The sequence below is a fragment of the Dendrobates tinctorius genome, unplaced genomic scaffold, assembly GCF_039654945.1.
Source record: "Dendrobates tinctorius isolate UK_male_01 unplaced genomic scaffold, ASM3965494v1 ptg000206l, whole genome shotgun sequence".
NCBI lineage: Eukaryota > Metazoa > Chordata > Amphibia > Anura > Dendrobatidae > Dendrobates > Dendrobates tinctorius.
This window is the reverse complement of record NW_027361873.1, coordinates 3,396,973-3,418,413: the sequence shown is the minus strand read 5'-3', so window position 1 is coordinate 3,418,413 and position 21,441 is coordinate 3,396,973. Positions and strand designations below refer to the sequence as shown.

Genomic DNA, 21,441 nt, shown 5'->3' with positions numbered 1-21,441 from the left:
TAGGCCTTACTATATTTTATATTGTAAGGTAACAGCACCATCTGCTGGCGGTTCTAGTTTAATTTGCAATGTATTATGGGAAGTTCCTAGGGCATTGTGGGGATTGTTCCTGTTGCATTTTGGTCTTATTATGACACTGTGAATGGAACAGCAGCCATTGTTCCTCCATGCTTCTGAGGAGAAAACGCACCACTCATTTTTCTTCATGCTCCTTAAACAGCCTGCTCTAAGCATAGTTGATAAGCACTATCTATGTGTTACAGTCCCGTGCTTATCAATACGTTTGCTGTACTAAGTAGGTAATCATCACCTATGTATTACCTCATGTTACTGTGTATTGCAGTCTATCTGTATCTTATGCACCGTGCAGTTATATATTCTGAAATGCTCCTGTTATTGCATCCTATAGTTTCACCCTTTCCTGTCATGTCTGCAATCAATAAAAGAAGGTTACAACTTACAGCCTCTTTTTCTTAAAGAAGACAGGGGGTTTAGCCACATGTCTCACTATACACCGTGCTAACGTGTATGAGGAGAGTATAGACGTATTCATGCCAGCTTCTCCCAGATTTGATAAAATTGGGAGAGATGGGGTGGTATTGGGGCATTGGGTTTTTATACTAAACCTGAGTATCTACTGGACATCAGAAGTACTTTATTACCATTTTGCACAACTGCTTCAGGAATCACAGAAACAACAACAGCAGAAAATCCACACTTAATCATACGGATCTTGGTGCCAATTACCCTGCCAGTCTCTGTACAGCCTGGCTGGTCACAATGATGCCTTGTGCCATGACTGCTGCAGCCAGCAATGGTCACATAGGATGAGACATCATCACAGGTTCCTGGGTTATACAGAAATTACGTAAGTGAATGACAGAAGCACCAATGTAGGTGAATATACAGTAGTATTATTTTTTTATATGAAGCTTTAGAAAAATTGTTCTGTTTAACAATTGCATAATGCACAGCAAAATCTGCAAAAAATTGAATTTGTGGCAGATTTTGACTTGTTTAATAAATTTGATAGGAAAATTCGACAATCAATCCAAAACAGATCTGCAAAATGAGATGATATTTTGTTGATTTAAATCTTCACCATGAGTCAATTTCTGTGTAGATGCCACCCAGATTTTTCCAGATGGATGGGATTTAGTGAAATCTCTGCCACTTTGCTACTGAAATATATTGTGCATTTTCAACCTTTGTGAACATACCCTTAACAATCGCTGTCACCATCATTACACAGTGTATTTCGAACAACCCATACCAACGCTATTTCTCTACAGCCACATTTTTGCCACCTACTTTTCTTCAGGTGTTTCTTTTTGGTCTTTCGACAGATGCCACTGATGCCGCTCACAGGTTTGATATCCTCTTTGTTGACAGGAGGTGGATGCAGTATAGGTTTAGGGGCTCTGGTTAAGCACACAGGTAGCCCCGCCGCACACATCAGAATGCCAGTCATTCCTGACAAAAGAAGAACAGTTGGATGAGTATGACCTCCTAGTTGCCTCCAATCCCTGATGTCATGGCCAGTGTCTATAACTTACAATCCTACAGTCACCACACAAATTATTTAATACCTTTTCTCACAGGTTTATGTTTTGGAAGGGGCAGGCAGGACAGAACAGAACATGAAAAACTACTATTCTCGGGAAAGGTGAGGTCCAAATGCAGAAATTATATGCCAAAAGTGTATATGTGTGGATAAAATGAAATGTTGGTATAAGTTACTTTGCAGTTAAGCTGTGGACATATATACAGTATTTTATTATGTATTTTTGTGTATGACAACTTTGCAGAGTAATGATTTTACCATATCCTGTAGAAAGTGTTAAGGCACTTAAGGGTGTTGTCTATGCTTGAGACAAAAGTCTGAAATCACTCTATGTGTTGGTAGACTGCCGAATCATGACATCGTACAGTGCGCAGACTGTCATTAATTCCCGGTGTGAGATTTGCATACTTGCAATCACATGCCCACTAGTTTCATCCAAAATCTCTCAATTCACTTCTATTGAGAGAAGCCGAGCAAGTTTATTTGGCATGTGATCATAAGTATACAGATGACATAAAAGTGGATTTGTGACCGCCGTTACCAAGAATACCAGGGAATCAAGACAGCATGCACACTGCACAATTATACCATTTGGCGGTCTGAAGTTACAAAGAGCAACTGCAGACTGTTGTCCCAAGCCTGTACAACCCCGTTAAAATGTGTGATATTTCTGATCGACACAGCCAGAAGACCGACAAGACTGTAGATAACAAAGAGAAGGAAACTCACTCCAGAGTTAAGCATACAAGTTTAATTAGGACATCAGGTTTTCATGAGCTTGAATACGATATATAGCAGTGTTTTAGGCGTAGTCCTTCTTCACGCTTATCACCTAATTACTCCTCAAGCATGGGTTCAAAAGAAGGCAACAACAAGAGCTGTCACATTTGCAGCACTGATAATAACAGTATGTAAGGATTATTATATAGGGACACGCAAAGCAGCCATGGTTAAAGCAGATCTGTCACTAGATTTATCAATACAAACTGCATACATTATCAAAAAAGATCTCTAAAAATAAAATGAGGCTGATGTACTGTTTTTGAAAATCCATGTCAGGGTAGTCTCACACATCCAAATAATTCCGGTACCGGAAAAAACGGTACCGGAGGTGTCCATGTGGATACGTGGTATCTACGTGTGTCAACCGTGTGCTGCACGTGTGCTGCATCAGGAACACACGGACGGCCGCCGGGGAAGAAGCGCTACAGTAAGCACTATTCCCCTGGTGCTGAACGCGGCTGTCATTCTTTTCCTGCTCTGCCGGCAACAGCGAGCAGAAGGGAAGAATAAATGAAAACCCAACATGGGGTCCCATTCTGCTTGTGAACCAACCTGGCAAAACTATCAGCTGGGGGCTGCTATTTTCAGGCTGGTAAGGGGCCATTGATCTTGGCCCCGCCAGCCTAAAAACAGCTGCCAAGAAAAGGCGCATCTATTAGATGTGCCTATTCTGCAGCTTTGTAGGGTTCTTCCCTCTTGCTCTGTAGAGGTGGCAAGTGGTTTTATAAGGGGTTAATGTCACCTTTCTATTGTAAGGTGACATTAAGCCCGGATTAGTAATGGAGAGGTGTCAACAAGACACCTATCCATTACTAATCCTAGAGTTATTGAAGGGTTAAATAAACACACACAATAAGAACAAAGTATTTTAATAAAAAATACAGTACATACAGTGTTTAAAGCTTTATTATACTCCTAATTCCAAATCAATGCCATCGTTCTCCTGTAAAAAAAGTATAAATAATAAACCATCAATATCCATACCTGTCCGACCATCAGTCAAGTCCCACGGCGTAATCCATCTCAGGGGTTAATCAGTTTACAGGCGAAGCGCTGCTATTGTGACCGCTCCAACTGTACACTACTGGGGAATGAATGGAAGCAGAGCGAGCAGGCTCAGTGACGTCACCACTAGTTACCGAGCATGCACCGGCTGCTTCCATTCATTCCTCAGTAGTTTACAGTCAGATCGGGTGCATTAGCAGTGCTCTGCCTGTAAACTCATTAACCCCTGAGATAGATTACACCGTGGGACTTGACTGATCGCCGGACAGGTATGGATATTGTTGGTTTATTATTTTTTACTTTTTTACAGGAGAACGATTACGTTGATCTGGACTTAGGAGTATAATAATGCTTTAAACACTGTTTGTACTGTATTTTTTCATTAAAATACCTTGTTCTTATTGTGTGTGTTTATTTAACCCTTGAATAACTCTAGGATTAGTAATGAACAGGTGTCTTATTGACACCTCTCCATTACTAATCCAGGCTTAAAGTCACCTTACAATAGAAAGGTGACATTAACCCCTTATGAAACCACTTGCCACTGCTACAGGGCAAGTGGGCAGAACCCAACAAAGCTGCAGAATAGGCACATCTAATAGATGCGCCTTTTCTGGGCAGCTGTTTTTAGGCTGGGGGGCCAAGATCAATGGCCCCTTACCAGCCTGAAAATAGCAGCCCCCAGCTGATAGTTTTGCCGGGTTGGTTCATAAACTGAGGGGGGTCCCCACGACAGATTTTCATTCTTTGTTCTCTCCTGCTCGCTGTTGACTGCAGAGTAGGAGAGAATGACAGCCGCGTTCAGCACCAGCCGCAGGGGGAACAGCGACTTACAGTTGTGTTTCTTCCCTGGCGCCCCGTTCGTGTACATGGAAGACAGTGTTAACTGTTCTCCGTGTGCCGTGTTCGGCACGTTTTGCGGACCGTGCGCTTCTACAAACACTGACATCTCATCGTGTTTTGCACATGGACCGTGTTTCTGTGAAAACACGCTGACATGTGCAGAGACACATTAATTTTAATGTGTCTACATGTGTCAGTGTCTCCGGTACGTGAGGAAACTGTCACTACATGTACCGGAGCCACTGACGTGTGAAACCGGCCTCAGAGTGACTATTTAATTCTGATAATATAGTGATCTTTTTGTAAGTCAAGCTATAGATTAAAATAGCTCATGAGTACAAATGTATTCAATCACTGCCCACCCAGCCTGACATCTGCAGCTTGTACTGGACAGTGTGAGATCTCAGCATCAGGAGACACTCAGGAGCTGTCAATCAAGGTAGGTGGGAGGAGATTGAGTTTAAACTTCCCAAAGGATTATACACATATTGTAGAATTAAGTATCAAATTAAATACATCAAAGTCTAAAAGATCTATAATAATGTATGCAATTTATATTCTGATTTCTGAGGACAGATGCACTTTGAAGATAAATAAACACAATGGATTCTCTGCACACAAAGGTTCTCTTCTTTATTTTAAACAGTAAACTCTATGTAAGAAGGCCTTGCCTCAGTTTCACAACAATATTCATGTGTTAAGTGCAAAGAAGAATTGTCTTCACAGATATAGCCTAATTTACTTCTTAGATAATAATCAAGGCAGCAACATTTCTTTAGCTTACCTGCCAAAGCTGGATGCACAGGACCTGTTCCATTTAGGTTCTTTACAGGCAGAGCTGGAACGCTGCAGAGAGATACATAACATGTTCAAGTATGTAAGAAAAACTCTACAGTCTTCAGTGAGGGATAACAGAGCAATTTCAGTTTAATACAATTGTGAGTATCTGAAATGGAACAAAAAACTAAACCTGTGATGTGCCACCCACTAATTATAAATGGGCGGCACCTCTTCATTAAATTTTACTGGCACTATACGTACTAGAACTTCCTCTCCTTCAAATCCCAGCATGCATTGTTTTCTCTTGTCTGTAAGGCTGGCTTCACATTTGCGTATGGAGGAGCTGAGGCCGTCTGCATACTTCCTCCGTGAAGCTCTGCCCACGGCCGCACCTCCTCCGGTCAGCTCCTCCTACGGCCACATACTTCTGCATGCGGCCTGCATACCCTATCTTTAACAATGGGTACGCAGGTCATGCAGATGTATGCGGATGAAGCCGCATGTGTCGTTTTGACGATGCGGCGACCCACATCAAACGCATCATGTTGGAATTTTATGCGGGCGCCGCATACATCCGCACGCCCTGCGTACCCAATGTTAAAGATAGGGTACGCAGGCCGCATGCAGAAGTATGCGGCCGTAGGTGGAGCTGACCGGAGGAGGTGCGGCCGTGGGCGGAGCTTCATGGAGGAAGTCCGCAAACGACCACAGCTCCTCCATACGCAAATGTGAACCTAGCCTAAGTAGTTTGACAGAAATAACAAAGAGACAAAGACCCACCCCTGCTTTATGTAATCTGACTCTTCAGCTAACGACAGATTATACTTGACAACAGGCAGTGGACACTGAATGTTCAGCACTTTGGAGTGTTTTTTCAGGAATAAAGGCCCTTTTACATTTAGCGATGCACCAGCAATCCGACCAGCGATCCGACCCGGTCAGGATCGCTGGTGCATCGCTAAATGATCGCTAGTGAGCTGTGACACAGGCAGACCTCACAGCGATGCAGCGCACGATACTCACCTTTTACACACAGCGATCCTGGCATCCTCCCGCCCGCCTCCACGCGTCGCTCGTCGTCACAGCAGGAAGCCCAGCAGGAAGCGCCAGACGAGAAATGGAGCCGGACATTCTCGCACGATCAGCGATGGACAGCGGGGGAGCCGGTCGGAGGTAAGTATCACACATAGCGATATCGCTAGCGTTATTGCTATAACGTCACAAAATCGGTGACGTAAAACCCCCTTAAGACAACATAGTTATAAATATAGTGATTTGCAGATTAGCACGTTATGTAGCAAATTAGATCAAGATGTCTGAACGAATCGTGACCATTTAAGCTCAAATCCAACCTATCTGCACACATGAGAAACTACTTTACATTTTATGCACTGCAACATTGGCACACACGGAAGCAGAGCACCATCCACTGTTTAACTAGGCAGTGCCAGCTCATTCATTCTTATTCTTACCTAAGATAAAGGCAACTTGGAGCATAAGTCTAAAGGTTCTTTTTTTTTTTACTGACCCTTTTTGGATCAAAAACAGACATGTCTAAAAAAAAAAACCAGACACATGGATATGCACATAACTTAATAGGAACATTTCCTATCCTTGGCTAATGCAGATAGAACACTAAACATATAAATGGGGTCATATGCCAGTTATAGTACTGGTGTCTTCTTATTAGGCACTCTCAAAGAGTATAGTTTGGGTGCGACCCTTTGCCCTGTACCCCATTAAGGTATGCCCCTTCTTGTTCAGCCTCAAGACACTTTCATTACTTTGCAGATGTCCTTGCAGACAGGTGTCTTCTCCATTCATCTCTTCTAGGCTATGTCTCTACAAAAGTCAGTAACAAAACCTCAAAACTATTGAATGAAAATTCAATATACCATCAATGCAAAAAAAGCTTTGCGCTAATCTTTAGTAATCTATTTAGGTCTTCAACAGCGGCTGAGGGCATTCTAGAGCTGCAGCAAATGCTAACCAACTACTGCACCCTCTAGAAAATAAAAGTGGTGACTCTACTTACCCCAAATGCAATGTGATTTTCATGGTATTCTGGAAGTGGAAATGTACTTGAAAGTCAAGCGCGCTAAAAAGTTGAAGACGTAACAGCGGTCCGCACTGAGGAGTGCTGATTGCCTATATACCTGTGTGGAGTCACCTAGCCCCCCCTTAGTCTGACATCACATAATGCGTAAAGCCAGCTTCCTGACAAAGACACCACCTGCTCACCCCATTGATAAACAAGGATTATGGGAGATTAAGGTCTGAACACTGGAGCCTGGACACGTAACGGATACACACTGCTATTTATAACCATCTTATGAGCAACTGATGGAAATTGCTTCTCAGGTCAGAAGTCAGGACATCCTTTTGTTCTTGACAAAATATTTATTATCGACTCTAAGGCTTCATTCACACATTGGTATAACACGTCCATGGGCTGACAATTGTTTTTCTTGGACAGCACACTGACTCCTAAGTTTCATTGAGCCATACCCACATCAGTACTAAAAACGGGTCAGCGTCTCCAACACTCGAAGCATGTCCTATTCTCTCCATTTTGCTGGTCAGCCTTTACAGTCTATGGAGATCCATGAGACAAGGATGAAACTAGGAGGACATACTGTGTATTTCAGAGGTCCATCCTAGTTTCATCTGTTTTTAACTGACACGTTGATAAGAGTCAATGGAAAAAAAAATATTCAAGCAGTCTACCTACTTCAGTGAAAAACGAGGGATGAGAAAAAAACGATTGGAAAAAGGAAGCAACTAGGATGATTCCTGAGAAGAATCAGTCCATTTTTCTTGGATGGTAACACTCACACTGAGATATGAATCTAGCCTTCAGGGCAGATTAAACTACAGTATATGATGCCCATATGACATACATCACTGCTGATATATTATGGATATTGCACAATAACCTCCAGGTGAAAGGGCATAGGCCAGATGGCAGCCACTGCAGTAAAGAGATGAAGGGGGTTCACTCCATATATCTTCTGTTTTCACATGCAAGTAATAAGACAGGTAAAATTACTGTAATGTTCAAACATAGTTGGTTTACCATAGTTCAACATTTCTGCAAGATAAAATCCAGAACGGGTGCACCTTTTCCAACGAACATCGCTTCACATTCTGCTTCTGAATGCAAATCTTGGAGGGATAAACGCTAGCACTTTTCTGGATGCCCCATCTCTTTTATGTTCCAATGACTGTCTTTGAGTGTTTTACACTAGACTATATGTGCATGTAGCTCTTTAAATACAAGTCCAGCAATACCTTTATATGGCCACTCCGTTCCTCCATTAAGGCCCTGTCACACACAGCGAGATCGCTGTGTGTGACATGAATCAGCGACCTCCCCCCCCGCCGGGTATTGCTGATCGTGCAGCAATGTCCTGGGCCATTTTTTGTTCGTTGGTCTCCCGCTGGCCAGCATGCATCGCTGCGTGTGGCAATGGGAGACCAACGATCAGCGAGCTACCAGCGCTGTTGTGGGAGAGAGGGTCCCCATCGAGTGTCCGGGTCGGAATCAAGGGGACCGTCACCTGGGTTCCCGGGGGACAGAGTTCAGGGACGGACCGTGGAGACTGACAGGTGGACTGGGGGAGGAGCCAATATAAAAGGGGCGGGGAACAAGAGTCACAGTGAGTCAGCAGAACGAGACAGAAGGAGCAGGAGATTGTGGGAGCGACTGAGAGCCACAACGACTCATCGGAGCCAGGAAGGAGGCCAGAGACAGGACAGATACTTCCCCTGGACATTAGTGGAACGGCGCCGAGACGACCGTCCGAGAACCGCTGCCCCGCGTCGACCAGCGGCCGCCGCTCTCTTCCAGCCCGCGGCCTGCCCGCCGTCACCAGCGGCCGCCGCCACCTTCTTCCAGCCCGCGGCTGCGGCCTGCCCACGGTCACCAGCGGCCGTTGCCGCCTCGCTCCTGCCCGCGGCTGCGGCCTGCCCACGGACACCAGCGGCCGCTGCCGCCTCACTCCAACCTGCGGCTGCAGCCTGTCTCCAGCTGCCCGCAGCCGCTCTGCCTTCACCCGTGGTCGCGGCAAGCCCAGTGCCGTCGGCGGCCACAACTGTACCGCTCCGATCCGTGGCAGGGGCCGAGCCTCTGCTTGCCTCGGATTCCCCGTCACAGCTGCTAGCTGCACAGGTGGCCTGTCACCCGCCACCCTGCATCGCTGCCGCTTGCCCCCGTCCAGGGGCTGCAGCCTACTCGTCCAAGGACTCCTCTGGGGCCTGAGGTGCCCCAGCACCACAGGAGCGGCGGAACGCTCGAAGACTACGCCAACTCTTCAGCAGCTGGGCCCAGCGGCTGCTCCGCTGAAGAACCACCGTCCAGAATGCCAAGGGACGTCAGGACGGCTAAGTTGAATATATAGTTAAGGACCCGTAGTCGGCCATACCGCAGCCCTATAGTGACCGGCTCTCGCCGGATGTAGTTGTGTTCTACTCTGTTTGTGTTTACTGGTATTGAGCCCTGCAAGGGCAACCCTTGTTACCCCTTTTAGTCGGTCAGGCCGAGACTGAGGAAAGTCACCTCTAGGCCTATAAACGTTATTACCAAAAGCACCAAACCGTCTCGCGACTCGTCACTGTATCCTGCGTACCTGCTAGTACCACATTTAGCGTAGTCGGCAGGATGCAGTCTCCGAGCGCGGACAACGAGGGCCCCCGGCCCAGCATTTCTTTGGGGGCCATGCTAAGCAATCTACCCAGGTTCTCCGGCAGCAATACTATGCTGTGGAATTGGACGGAGCGAATGCGTGGGTTATTCAGGATGCATCCGCTTACCCCTGAGCTAGAGGCAGAAGTGGCCCTGATGGCGTTGGACGGGGAAGCCCGGGATACCGTAATGTTGAGGCCCCGGGGGCAGCGAAACACTTTCGTCAGGGTGTTACAGATCTTAGAAGAGGCCTATGGGGACCCGACCGATGTGGGGGAACTGAGACCCCAGATGTTTAGACGCATGCAGAAAGAGGGGGAAACAGTGACCCAGTATATTTATGTTTTGCAGGAACTGTTTTTAGCCATTGAAAGGAAGGATGGAGTCGGTGTGGGGACCATGGACGTAACATTATGTGACCTGTTAGTGACCGGGTTACGAGACACCCTGACAAGACAGGCTTTGCGAGAGCGGGTGCGAGTAGACCCACATCTGACCTTTTCAGATAAAGGGAAGGAGGCACGGGTTCGGGAGCAGGAGCAATAGGTGACGGTCCCCGTGGGGATGGCTCAAAGTATCGAAGCATCCGTAAGTGCCCTGAGCGAACCCCACTGGGTACAAGAGGTGAAGCAAGAGATACAGAGTATTAAGGGTGAACTGGCCGAAGCCAAGAAAGCGGCCACAAGGAGTCGGCCACAAGGAGGGATGAACCATCGCGGCCCCCACCCAAGTCTGTCCCCACGACCATTTGCCTGTTACGATTGTGGAGAATTGGGACGCTCCGCCCGAGAGTGCCCACGTTCCAGGGGGAACTTGCCCCGCTGGCCAAGAGGAGCAGAGAACCCTGAGCCGTGGGGATGCCGCCCGCAACTGGAGCCCATCACACGGGGTGGAGGAAGTCACGAAGACCTGGTCACGCGGTGCCCAGTGGTATGGGCAGAGATCGAAGGCCGTGCTGTGCGATACCTAGTAGATACGGGATCGCAAGTAACGACCATGCCAGAGACTTATTTTCGGCAGCATTTTCCCGAAGCAGTGAGACCTCAGTGGGGGACCGTGATAAAATTGGTAGCCGCCAACCAGCTACCAGTTCCTGTCGTCGGAGTAGCCTAGATGCAGATTTCGATAAGCGGCAAGTAGCTCGGCCGCTGGGGAGTGGTCCTGACCCAGGGAGACACAAACAGCAAACATCCGGTTATTCTGGGTATGAACATACTACGAGAGTTCGGCAACCTCCTCCTCAATGAACCCACACAAGAGACTCTGAGCCACTGGGGTTCTCGCACGGCCCAAGGGCAGGTCTTCCAGCGGTTGGTGCAGGAGGCGCGAGTGCTCCAGGAGTGCCAGGAGGGTGAGGCGCTGGGCCAGGTCATTGCACCAGCGGCCCCCCCGCTCGCGCTTCCTCCAGGGCAGAAGGTGGTAGCTCTGCCGATCCGCGCCCAGATGCCACTGGAGGGCGTGGAGGTGCAGGTGGAACCATGTTACTCGGAGCGCCTGCACCCTGGCATACTGGTAGCTCGCTCCCTGGCCACGGTGCGGTAGGGGACCGTCCTGGTGCGTTGTGTCAACCTGGAAGACCAAGATATCGCCCTGAAGCCCCGGGCCGAAATGGCCAAACTAGTGAGGTCTGTGGAGGAGATGTTGCCGGACCCCGTGGTCCAGTTGAGGGTGCAACCCGAAGATCCCTGGGCAGTAACGGTACGAACCCAACAGACTGCCGCATCCTAGGCTCAAGAAAAAGGTTGAGTCATCCTGGAGAAAATGCTGGCTGAACTTTCCGGCCTAGCACCAGCCCAGCTTCTCCAGGTAGAGACACTTCTTGGACAATTTTACAGTGTCTTCGCCAGCCACGAGGACGACTTCGGATGTACCACGGCCATCACGCATGGGATCCCCATGGCAGGAGCGGCCCCCATCCGGGAGCGATATCGGCAATACCACCACAGCTATACCAGGAAGTGAAAACCCTATTAGCCCAAATGCTTCAGAAGGGGTTCATACGAGAAAGCCAGAGCCCTTAGGCGGCCCCCATTGTCCTGGTTCGTAAAAAAGATGGCACTCTGCGGTTCTGTGTGGATTATCGAAAGTTGAACGCCTGCACCATCAAGGAATCGTATCCACTGCCCCGCATAGAAGAATCTCTGTCCGCCTTGGGGAACGCGACGTACTTTTCAACTGTAGACCTGGCCAGTGGGTACTGGCAGGTGCCGATGTCGGAGGAAGACAGAGCCAAGACGGCATTAATCCTTACCATGGGACTGTTCAAGTTCAATCGGATGCCGTTTTTGCTGGCCAACGCCCCAGGAACTTTTCAGCGGTTGATGGAGCGGTGCCTAGGAGACGTCAACTTTGAAGCCACGTTGATATACCTGGACGATATTATCATCTATTCCGCCACGTTTGAGGACCACCTGAGGTGGTTGGGGCAGGTGCTCGGCCGGCTGCAGAAGTACAGGTTAAAGGTAAAGCCCCAGAAATGCCACCTGTTCCGCACCCAGATCGAATACCTGGGACATACCATCTCGGCAGAGGGTGTCCGACCATCCCTGGAAAAGGTCACTGCCATCCAGGGGTGGCCTACCCCCGAGGCGGTGAAGAATGTGCGGGCCTTCTTGGGGTTGGCCGGTTACTACCGTTGGTTTGTGAAGAATTTTGCTTGCCGAGCTCGAGCCCTGCAAGACCTGCTGAAGGGGGCCCCCGCCGGGGCGAATGGACGGAAGGTCCAGTGGCAGCAACCGCAAGAGGATAAGTTTCAAGATCTCAAAGCTGCTCTCTCGGACGCTCCGGTATTGGCGTATGAGGATTTCTCTCAACCGTTCATCCTGCATACCGAGGGGAGCCTCCAGGGACTAGGAGCTGTGTTGTCACAGGTGCAGGACGGCCGGGAGAAAGTGATCGCCTACGGTAGCCGGTCGCTGCCCGACTCAGAACGCAACCCGGACAATTACAGCTCCTTTAAGCTCAAGCTCCTCGCGGTAGTGTGGGCAATGACAGAGCGGTTCGCAGAGTACCTGGCGGGCTCTGAAGTAGTAGTGCGGACCGAAAACAACCCGTTAGCCCATTTGGAGAATGCCAAACTGGGGGCCCTAGAACAGCGGTGGGTGGCTCGGATGTCCAAATTCAATTATAAGATCATCTACAAACGGGGAGCTGAAAACGTGCACGCCGACGTGCTCTCCAGAATCCGACACACCACCCCAGGAAGAAGTCGAGACGACGAGTTAGAAGCAGATGAGACACCGTTCGCCCTCACCACCGCCGCGCCTACAGTCAACACGCAAGAAGCGCCTCATCCGGGATTCCTAGGAGGGATGCTGGAACAGCCCTGTGACAAATGGATTCAGCAGCAACAGGAAGATACAGAAGTTGGACTCCTGCACCGATGGGTGGCCACCGGTAAATTGCCCATGGGCTCACAGAGACAGACTTTGACCCAAGATATGTTGCTGATGTTGCGCCAGTGGGAAAAACTAGTCAACAAAAAGGGACTTTTATATCGAAATGCCATGTCACGAACCACGTCAGCTACGATATGGCAGGTGATCGTGCCCGGAGCCCACCTCAACCAACTGGCCCGGGAAGCCCATGAGAAGGGGGCTCATTTTGGTGCTCAAAAGACTTTACAATGGTTGCAGCAGATAATGTACCACCCACGCTTGCACGCTGCTGTAGAAGTTTGTCAAACCTGCCGCCCGTGCGAGCTCGCAAAACCCCCCGCGCAACGAGCCCCGGTGCAAACTATTGTAATATCAGCCCCTCTGGAGCTTCTTACGGTGGACTATCTGACCATAGGTCCGGCCTATCAGGGGTATGAACATTGTCTCGTTATGGTGGACCATTTCACTAAGTTCGCCGTGGTCACCCCCACCAGAGACCAAACAGCGGCGTCGGCCGCCTATGCGATTTGTAAGAACTTTATTCAAGTGTATGGCTGTCCACAACGAATACATTCGGACCAAGGAGCATGCTTCCTAGGAAGAGTCATGGAAGAACTACAACATCTATACGGTATCAATAAGTCTCGGACTACACCATACCACCCGCAGGGAAACGGAGCCTGCGAACGATTTAATCGGACACTGATCCAAATGCTGCGTACCCTGGAGAGCGACCGAAAGGCCCGCTGGCCTGAATACGTCCCTGAGCTGGTGTGGGTATATAATAACCGGGTGCACCGGGTGACTGGTTACATCCCCTACTCATTGCTGTTTGGATGGGAGGGCAAAGGAATCACGGAAGTGGAGTTAAACCCGGAGGAACCTCTACCCCGGACCGGAGTATCCTCGTGGGTCCGAAACCACCGGCATCGGCTGCAGACCCTCCACCAAATCGTCCATACAAAGCTCCAGGATCTAGAACACCCGGGGGGGGAGCGCTGCCCCCACCAATTGACTTCCAGGCTGGGGATCGGGTACTCGTACTAGATCAGCGCCCCTAAAACAAGTTAGAACCACGGTGGGAGGAGAACCCGTACCGAGTGTTGCGCCGGATAAGCCCTGACGGGCCTGTGTATGAAATACAATCGGAAAGAGACGGTGCACCTCTCACTCGTACTGTGCACCGAAATATGTTGTGCCCCTGTGCGTCCACTGATCCCATGCGACCCGAGTCGATCACTCAGGTCCCCGACCCCGTCAACGGTCTGGGACCTGGATGACGAAGAGGACTTCCCAGCCACATCCGCAGGCCCTCCAAGTAATGACATTACAGCAGACCCAGTCAGTCTGCCAAAATCGATCAATCCACCACCATCCACCACCCCAGAAAGCTCCACCCCGGTTGAACTTAGACGCTCCGAGCGGTCAACAGCTGGCAAACCCCCTGAACGTTACGAACAGGACCAGTTCATATGGCGACAAGAACTGTCGTCTCCAAAGACTAACTCGAGTCTACTAAAGCCCTCGCCCAAGGACTGGCGAGCATACAGGGTGGAGGAGTGTGGGAGAGAGGGTCCCCGTCGAGTGTCCGGGTCGGAACCAAGGGGACCGTCACCTGGGTTCCGGGGGAAACTGTTTCCTGGGGACAGAGTTCAGGGACGGACCGTGGAGACTGACAGGTGGACTGGGGGAGGAGCCAATATAAAAGGGGCGGGGAACAAGAGTCACAGTGAGTCAGCAGAATGAGACAGAAGGAGCAGGAGATCGTGGGAGCGACTGAGAGCCAGAACGACTCACCGGAGCCAGGAAGGAGGCCAGAGACAGGAGAGATACTTCCCCTGGACATCAGTGGGACGGCGCCGAGACGACCGTCCGAGAACCGCTGCCCGGCGTCGACCAGCGGCCGCCGCCTTCTTCCAGCCCTCGGCCATGGCCTGCCCGCGGTCACCAGCGGCCGCCGCCTTCTTCCAGCCCGCGCCTGCGGCCTGCCCGCGGTCACCAGCGGCCGTTGCCGCCTCGCTCCTGCCCGCGGCTGCGGCCTGCCCATGGACACCAGCAGCCGCTGCCGCCTCACTCCAACCCGCGTCTGCGGCCTGTCTCCAACTGCCCGCAGCGGCTCTGCCTTCACCCGTGGTCGCGGCAAGCCACTGACCCGCTCCGGATTCCCCGTCGCAGCTGCTAGCTGCACAGGTGGCCTGTCATCCGCCAACCCGCATCGCTGCCGCTTGCCCCCGTCCAGGGGCTGCAGCCTACTCATCCAAGGACTCCTCCAGGGCCGGAGGTGCCCCAGCGCCACAAGAGCGGCGGAACACTCGAAGACTACGCCAACTCTTCAGCAGCTGGGCCCAGCGGCTGCTCTGCCGAAGAACCACCGTCCAGAACGCCAAGGGACGTCAGGACGGCTAAGTTGAATATATAGTAAAGGACCCGTAGTCTGCCATACCGCGGCCCTATAGTGACCGGTTCTCGCCGGATGTAGTCGTGTTCTACTCTGTTTGTGTTTACTGGTATTGAGCCCCTGCGAGGGCAACCCTTGTTACCCCTTTTGGTCGGTCAGGCCGAGCCTGAGGAAAGTCACCTCTAGGCCTATAAACGTTATTACCAAAAGCACCAAACCGTCTCTCGACTCGTCACTGCATCCTGCGTACCTGCTAGTACCACACTGTAAGCAGACGCATGGAGCTGGTATCTAAGGTAAATATATGGTAACTAAGATTGTGCGTCACTTAGTTACCCGCTGTGTACCTTAGATACCTGTGTGCTCGCGCTGGGAGTTGGTATCCAAGGTACACAGTGGGTAACTAAGTGACGCGGGCGCTTAGTTACCCGATATTTACCTTAGATACCAGCGTCCTCGCTGGTCCTGATCGCTGGTGAAGCTGCCTGTTTGGCAGCTCACCAGAGATCATGTAGCGAGGCACCAGCAATCCTGACAAGGTCGTATCGTTGTCAGGATCGGTGGTGCATCGTTTAGTGTGACGGGGCCTTTACTGAGAAATAAGCGTATAAATTGATATGCAAAAAAGGTTGAAGAGCTATATGTAGATCTGAAGCCTCTATCACTCCATGTCTATTCCTCCTCACCCAGTGCCACCTCCTTCTGTTTAAAAGGAACCTATCAGCAGGATTGTGCACAGTAACCTACACACAGTGTCAGGTCGGCGCCGTTATACTGATTAAAATGATAGCCCCCCACACACAGGCCACCCCGGAGCATGAGCATATATAATTAACGCAAAACTGAAAATAAAGATTAAACAACAACCACAAGACAGATTGCATCAACCAAGGTATTATTATTATTATTATTATTATTAATTGTTATAGCGCCATTTATTCCATGGCGCTTTACATGTGAGGAGGGGTATACATAAAAACAAGTACAATAATCTTAAACAATACAAGTCATAACTGGTACAGGAGGAGAGAGGACCCTGCCCGCGAGGGCTCACAATCTTCAAGGGATGGGTGATAATACAGTAGGCGAGGGTAGAGCTGGTCGTGCAGCGGTTTGGTCGATCGGTGGTTACTGCAGGTTATAGGCTTGTCGGAAGAGGTGGGTCTTCAGGCTCTTTTTGAAGGTTTCGATGGTAGGTGAGAGTCTGATATGTTGTGGTAGAGAGTTCCAGAGTAGGGGTGATGCGCGAGAGAAATCTTGTATGCGATTGTGGGAAGAGGAGATAAGAGGGGAGTAGAGAAGGAGATCTTGTGAGGATCGGAGGTTGCGTGCAGGAAAGTACCGGGAGATGAGGTCACAGATGTATGGAGGAGACAAGTTGTGGATGGCTTTGTATGTCATGGTTAGGGTTTTGTAATGGAGTCTCTGGGCAATTGGGAGCCAGTGAAGGGATTGACAGAGGGGAGAAGCTGGGGAATAGTGGGGGGACAGGTGGATTAGTCGGGCAGCAGAGTTTAGAATAGATTGGAGGGTGCGAGAGTGTTTGAGGGGAGGCCACAGAGCATGAGGTTGCAGTAGTCAAGGCGAGAGATGATGAGGGCATGGACTAGGGTTTTTGCAGATTCTTGGGTGAGGAATGAACGGATGCGTGAAATATTTTTGAGTTGAAGTCGGCATGAAGTGGAAAGGGATTGGATATGTGGTTTGAAGGAGAGATCAGCGTCAAGGATTACTCCGAGGCAGCGAGCTTGTGGGACTGGGGAGAGTGGGCAGTCATTTACTGTAATTGAAAGGTTCGTAGGGGGGGTCACGTGAGATGGGGGAAAGATGATGAATTCTGTTTTGTCCATGTTGAGTTTCAGATATCTAGTGGAGAAGAAGGATGAAATAGTGGACAGACATTGAGGGATTCTGGTTAGTAGGGAGGTGATATCTGGTCCAGAGATGTAGATCTGTGTGTCATCAGCATAAAGATGATACTGAAAGCCATGAGATTCTATGAGCTGTCCCAGGCCAAAGGTGTAAATAGAGAACAGCAGGGGCCCAAGGACTGAACCTTGTGGGACTCCGACAGATAGGGGGCGAGGTGAGGAGGTGGTGTGTGAGTGGGAGACGCTGAATGTCCGGTCTGTTAGGTATGATGAGATCCAGGAGAGGGCCAAGTCTGTGATGCCGAGGGATGAGAGGGTCTGTAATAATAGGGAATGGTCCACTGTGTCAAAGGCAGCCGACAGGTCCAGGAGGAGGAGGACAGAGTAGTGTCGCTTGCTCTTGGCAGTTAAGAGGTCATTGGTGACCTTAGTAAGGGCAGTTTCAGTGGAGTGGTGTGACCGGAATCATTTTAATCAGTATAACGGTGCCGACCTGATACTGAGTGTAGGTTACTGAGCAAAACCTGCTGACAGGTTCCCTCTACCTAACAGTCTATATGCTGTGCGATTTCAGGAAAAGGATTTGTCAGTGAAACAGAAGGAGGCAGCGCTGCGTAAAGAATAGAGCTGGAGTGACAGAGGCTTCTGATCTACAATAAGTCTTCAGCATCATGAGTATATCAATTTAAGTACTGATTTCTTAGTAATGGAGGAAAGGGCTGGCCACATTAAGTAAGGTATTTCAGGACTTGACTTTGAAAGAGCTACATTCACATGTAAATAATTTAACAATGAAATCCTGCTGCCTGTTGACAAATTCCCTTTAATTTGGTAGGTTAGTAAGAGAACAAGTAGTAATAATGGAGTCATTGTTATTTTGGCTAGATGGGTGGCGGTATGAGAACCAGGCTGGATCTAAATTTGCACCATGGATGGTGGGTAGTGGTGATATTAGAGACAAGTGGTTGTATCAATTATATAATTATTCCTACAGTAATATGGAGTTGTCTTTGCCATTCAGGATTTAAGTTGATCACTAAGCAGACCAGTTACCAGTACGGCAATAACAACTGACAGTAGCTTTACACAATTACAGTGTGGTGAAATTTCTCTAATGACAGTGCAGTACATGCTTTCAGCTGTACGCTGTACAATAACACAAATATTCTTACTGGATACAAGCTATTTCATTGTGATTTAAAGGCATTTGGAATATACTAAGGGCTGATTCATCATTGTTTCACTTTTCATGAGTATGGTAATTTGCTCTTTATTAGTGTCTTTAGTATATATGTGGCACCCCAGGAGTTCGGTTGCCACAATGGCCTTGCCTCCCTCCAGAGGGGAGTGATGTCATGCCTGGAAGCAAAGAAGGAATCCCCTTACCAGGTAGTTACAGCATACAATACAGTTCCTGCTCCAGGCCAGCAGGGGGAGCTCGAAACCCGACTTCAGGGAAGCTGCTCTCTTTGGTCAGGAAGAGGAAGCTAGTGGAGGGAGTTAGAGCCTAAACAAGGTTGAGAGAGGACATGCAGAGAGGAGCTGGAGTTAGGAGCTCCATCTGAGCTCACTCCAGGCTTGAGTGCCAGTGACCGGGCACCGGAGCCCGAGGCTATGTGGGTAGTAAAGCCCCGGCAGCAGAATCCAGAGAGCAGAGGAACGCAGATCCTCTGTCCCCTACTGATACTTGACGACACAGCAGCATGTGTGAGCCGGAGATGCCAGACAGGAGTGACCCCTGAAGCAGGCTCCAGCTGCCTGTCATGCGAGTGGAGTTCTACCTAAGCATCAGACAGAAAGAGGGACTTGAATAGAGTAAACAGCAGCATGTACCTCAGAGAATAGCACTAGAAATGAGGCCTCAGAACCCACCTGACTAAGGAAATTCCCAAAATGCTTCAAGGCTGAGGGCTCCAGAACCATCTGTAACCTGAGCCCCGGACTGTACCTGCATTGCTCAGTAAAAGGTAAAGGAAACTGCACCCTGCTGTGTCTTCCGAATCATTACTGCATCACACTCACTATCCTCACCTTTAACATCTACATCCAAACTGCCCAGGGATACAGCTCTACCTGTGGAGAACTCAACCATCTCTGCTGCCCTGTCACCATCCCAGAGGTTCTGCATAGCAGCGTTGGTCCCCTGACCGAATACCACAGGTGGCATCACAAACACTTTATTATCCCTTTTTCACTATCCCTTTTCTTGGACGCCCAGAGCCACGGACCAGGTCACGGCTGCTGTGACACTTCCCCTTTAAGAAGCGGCCCGGTACCGAGTATCCCCACTGCCCTGGTGGGTGATCCATCTTGGTGTCACGAACAGGATCCGTACCCCGGCATTGCTGGGTACTGTGTGCCGTAGATTTTGATGGAACTGCGTGAATTGCTGCCATTACAACGCCACACGACGCTCGGGAAGCAGAAGGGACGTGCCGTCGTGGGCGGAGCCTGAGAGAAAGTGTGAAAAGAGAAGGACTGCGCGTGCTCAGACACCAGCTGACAAAGAGCAGGGAACTGAGGCCTGGGACCCTGGCGTGCACTGTTCATCCCACCGACAGAGCAACAGCCTGTAAGTAAGCTAGCGGAAACTCAGAGCCTGGCTAAGATTCACTAGGGGGGGAACGAAAATGTCCAGCACAGGGGGAGATCTAGCTGCCCACGCAGCCGCAGCCCCCATAGTGCCACAAGACTCAGTAGCAGGCGCAGCTGCAGCCCCCATAGTACAGCAGAATCCAGCGGCTGACACAGCTGCAGCAGGATCTGGAGACCGCCGCTGCAGTCCCTATAATGCCGCTATCATATATACCGAGAGCAGCCTGGCTACCAAAGTACTCAGGGGAGTCACATACCCTGGGCGATTTCAAGGAGAGTCTGTGTAGTTTGTTTGACGTGTACCCCCTTTCTGAAAGCCAAAAAGTAAGCATTCCAATTGGACAGTAAACTGGTGCAGCTCAAAGAGAAGTAAAGTCCTGGCAGGACACTGATAACGGAACTGTTAAGGAGATCCTGGCCAGGCTCAAGGACACCTTTGACACCCGCACTGCAGCAGAGATAAAAATGAGATTCTTTGGGTGCAAACAAAGGGTGCAGGACAGTATACGGGACTATGCCCTTAATCTTCAGGAGGTGCTGCGGGCCAAAAAGCAGATTGACCCAGACAGCGCACAGGATGGAGACAGATTGTTAAAGGAGCAATTTATTGAGGGACTCCTGTCCAGCACCCACAGGACACAGCTGCGCATCATGGCCCTACAAAACCCTGACCTGAAATTTGCAGACTTTAAAGATAGGGCTATCCGGGTGCTGCATGAACCAAATGTCAGCCGCCCAGCGCCCCCTAGGAGCCCAGCAATTACATACCACCAAGAGGCGGCATCCTTCCCTCAGGCCCCTGTTGAGGCTAATGCACAGACCCTGGATAACGATCGATTTGCAAAACTACGTCTTCAGGTCCAGGAGCTGACCAAAAGTGTGGCTGCTCTAGCCAAAAACGTGCAATCCATGTAAGTGCCCCCGAAGGAGAAGATCCAGTTGGCTTCCATTCCAGATGACGTCCCGTGGCAATGGCGGAAGAGGATCCCACTGATCAGAGGGAGAGGCAACGATCGCTATGACCAGGACGGACGACCCATTTGCCACCGCTTCAGCAAAGTGGGGCACATCGCAAGATTCTGCAATTTAAACGAGCAACCCCTGAGTAGGACGACCAGGCCCCCAAAGCTGGCAAGCCAAGTACGTCGGAGGACGACCGGTCCTCCCAGTTGTCATTGACGGCATCCCAATGAACACTTTACTGGACACCAGCTTGACGGCATCCCAATGAACGCTTTACTGGACACCGGCTCTCAGGTGACGACTATGCCATATATTCTTTTCAAACGGTACTGGGCTGACTCTGAAATTATTCACGGCCCAGATAATGAGCTGACAGTAGTCGCCAGTAATGGTCAGCCTTTGCCACAAGTGGGGTATAAAGAGATGACCATTAAGGTGGGGCGAGTAGAATTAAAAACCCAAGGCCTGATAATTGTAGACATTGATCGACGAGAATGTAACCCAATAATGACCTTAGGTACTAATGTGGCAGAAAATTGTCTTGCTGAGGTTATTGTTTGTTGCAACAAGTAGCCGAA

At 49.8% G+C, this 21,441-nt stretch overlaps 1 protein-coding gene across 1 annotated transcript in view; it reads right to left on the bottom strand.

Moving 5' to 3' along the window:
* DTX1 (deltex E3 ubiquitin ligase 1) overlaps positions 1-21,441 on the bottom strand; it is a 108,650-nt gene that overhangs the window by 18,529 nt on the left and 68,680 nt on the right. The window contains exons 4-5 of the mRNA XM_073554110.1: positions 4,980-5,041; positions 1,312-1,473 (exon numbers count right to left, since the gene is read on the bottom strand). Of these exons, the coding sequence (XP_073410211.1) occupies positions 1,312-1,473; positions 4,980-5,041 (224 nt within the window). The remainder of the gene's footprint in view (positions 1-1,311; positions 1,474-4,979; positions 5,042-21,441) is intronic.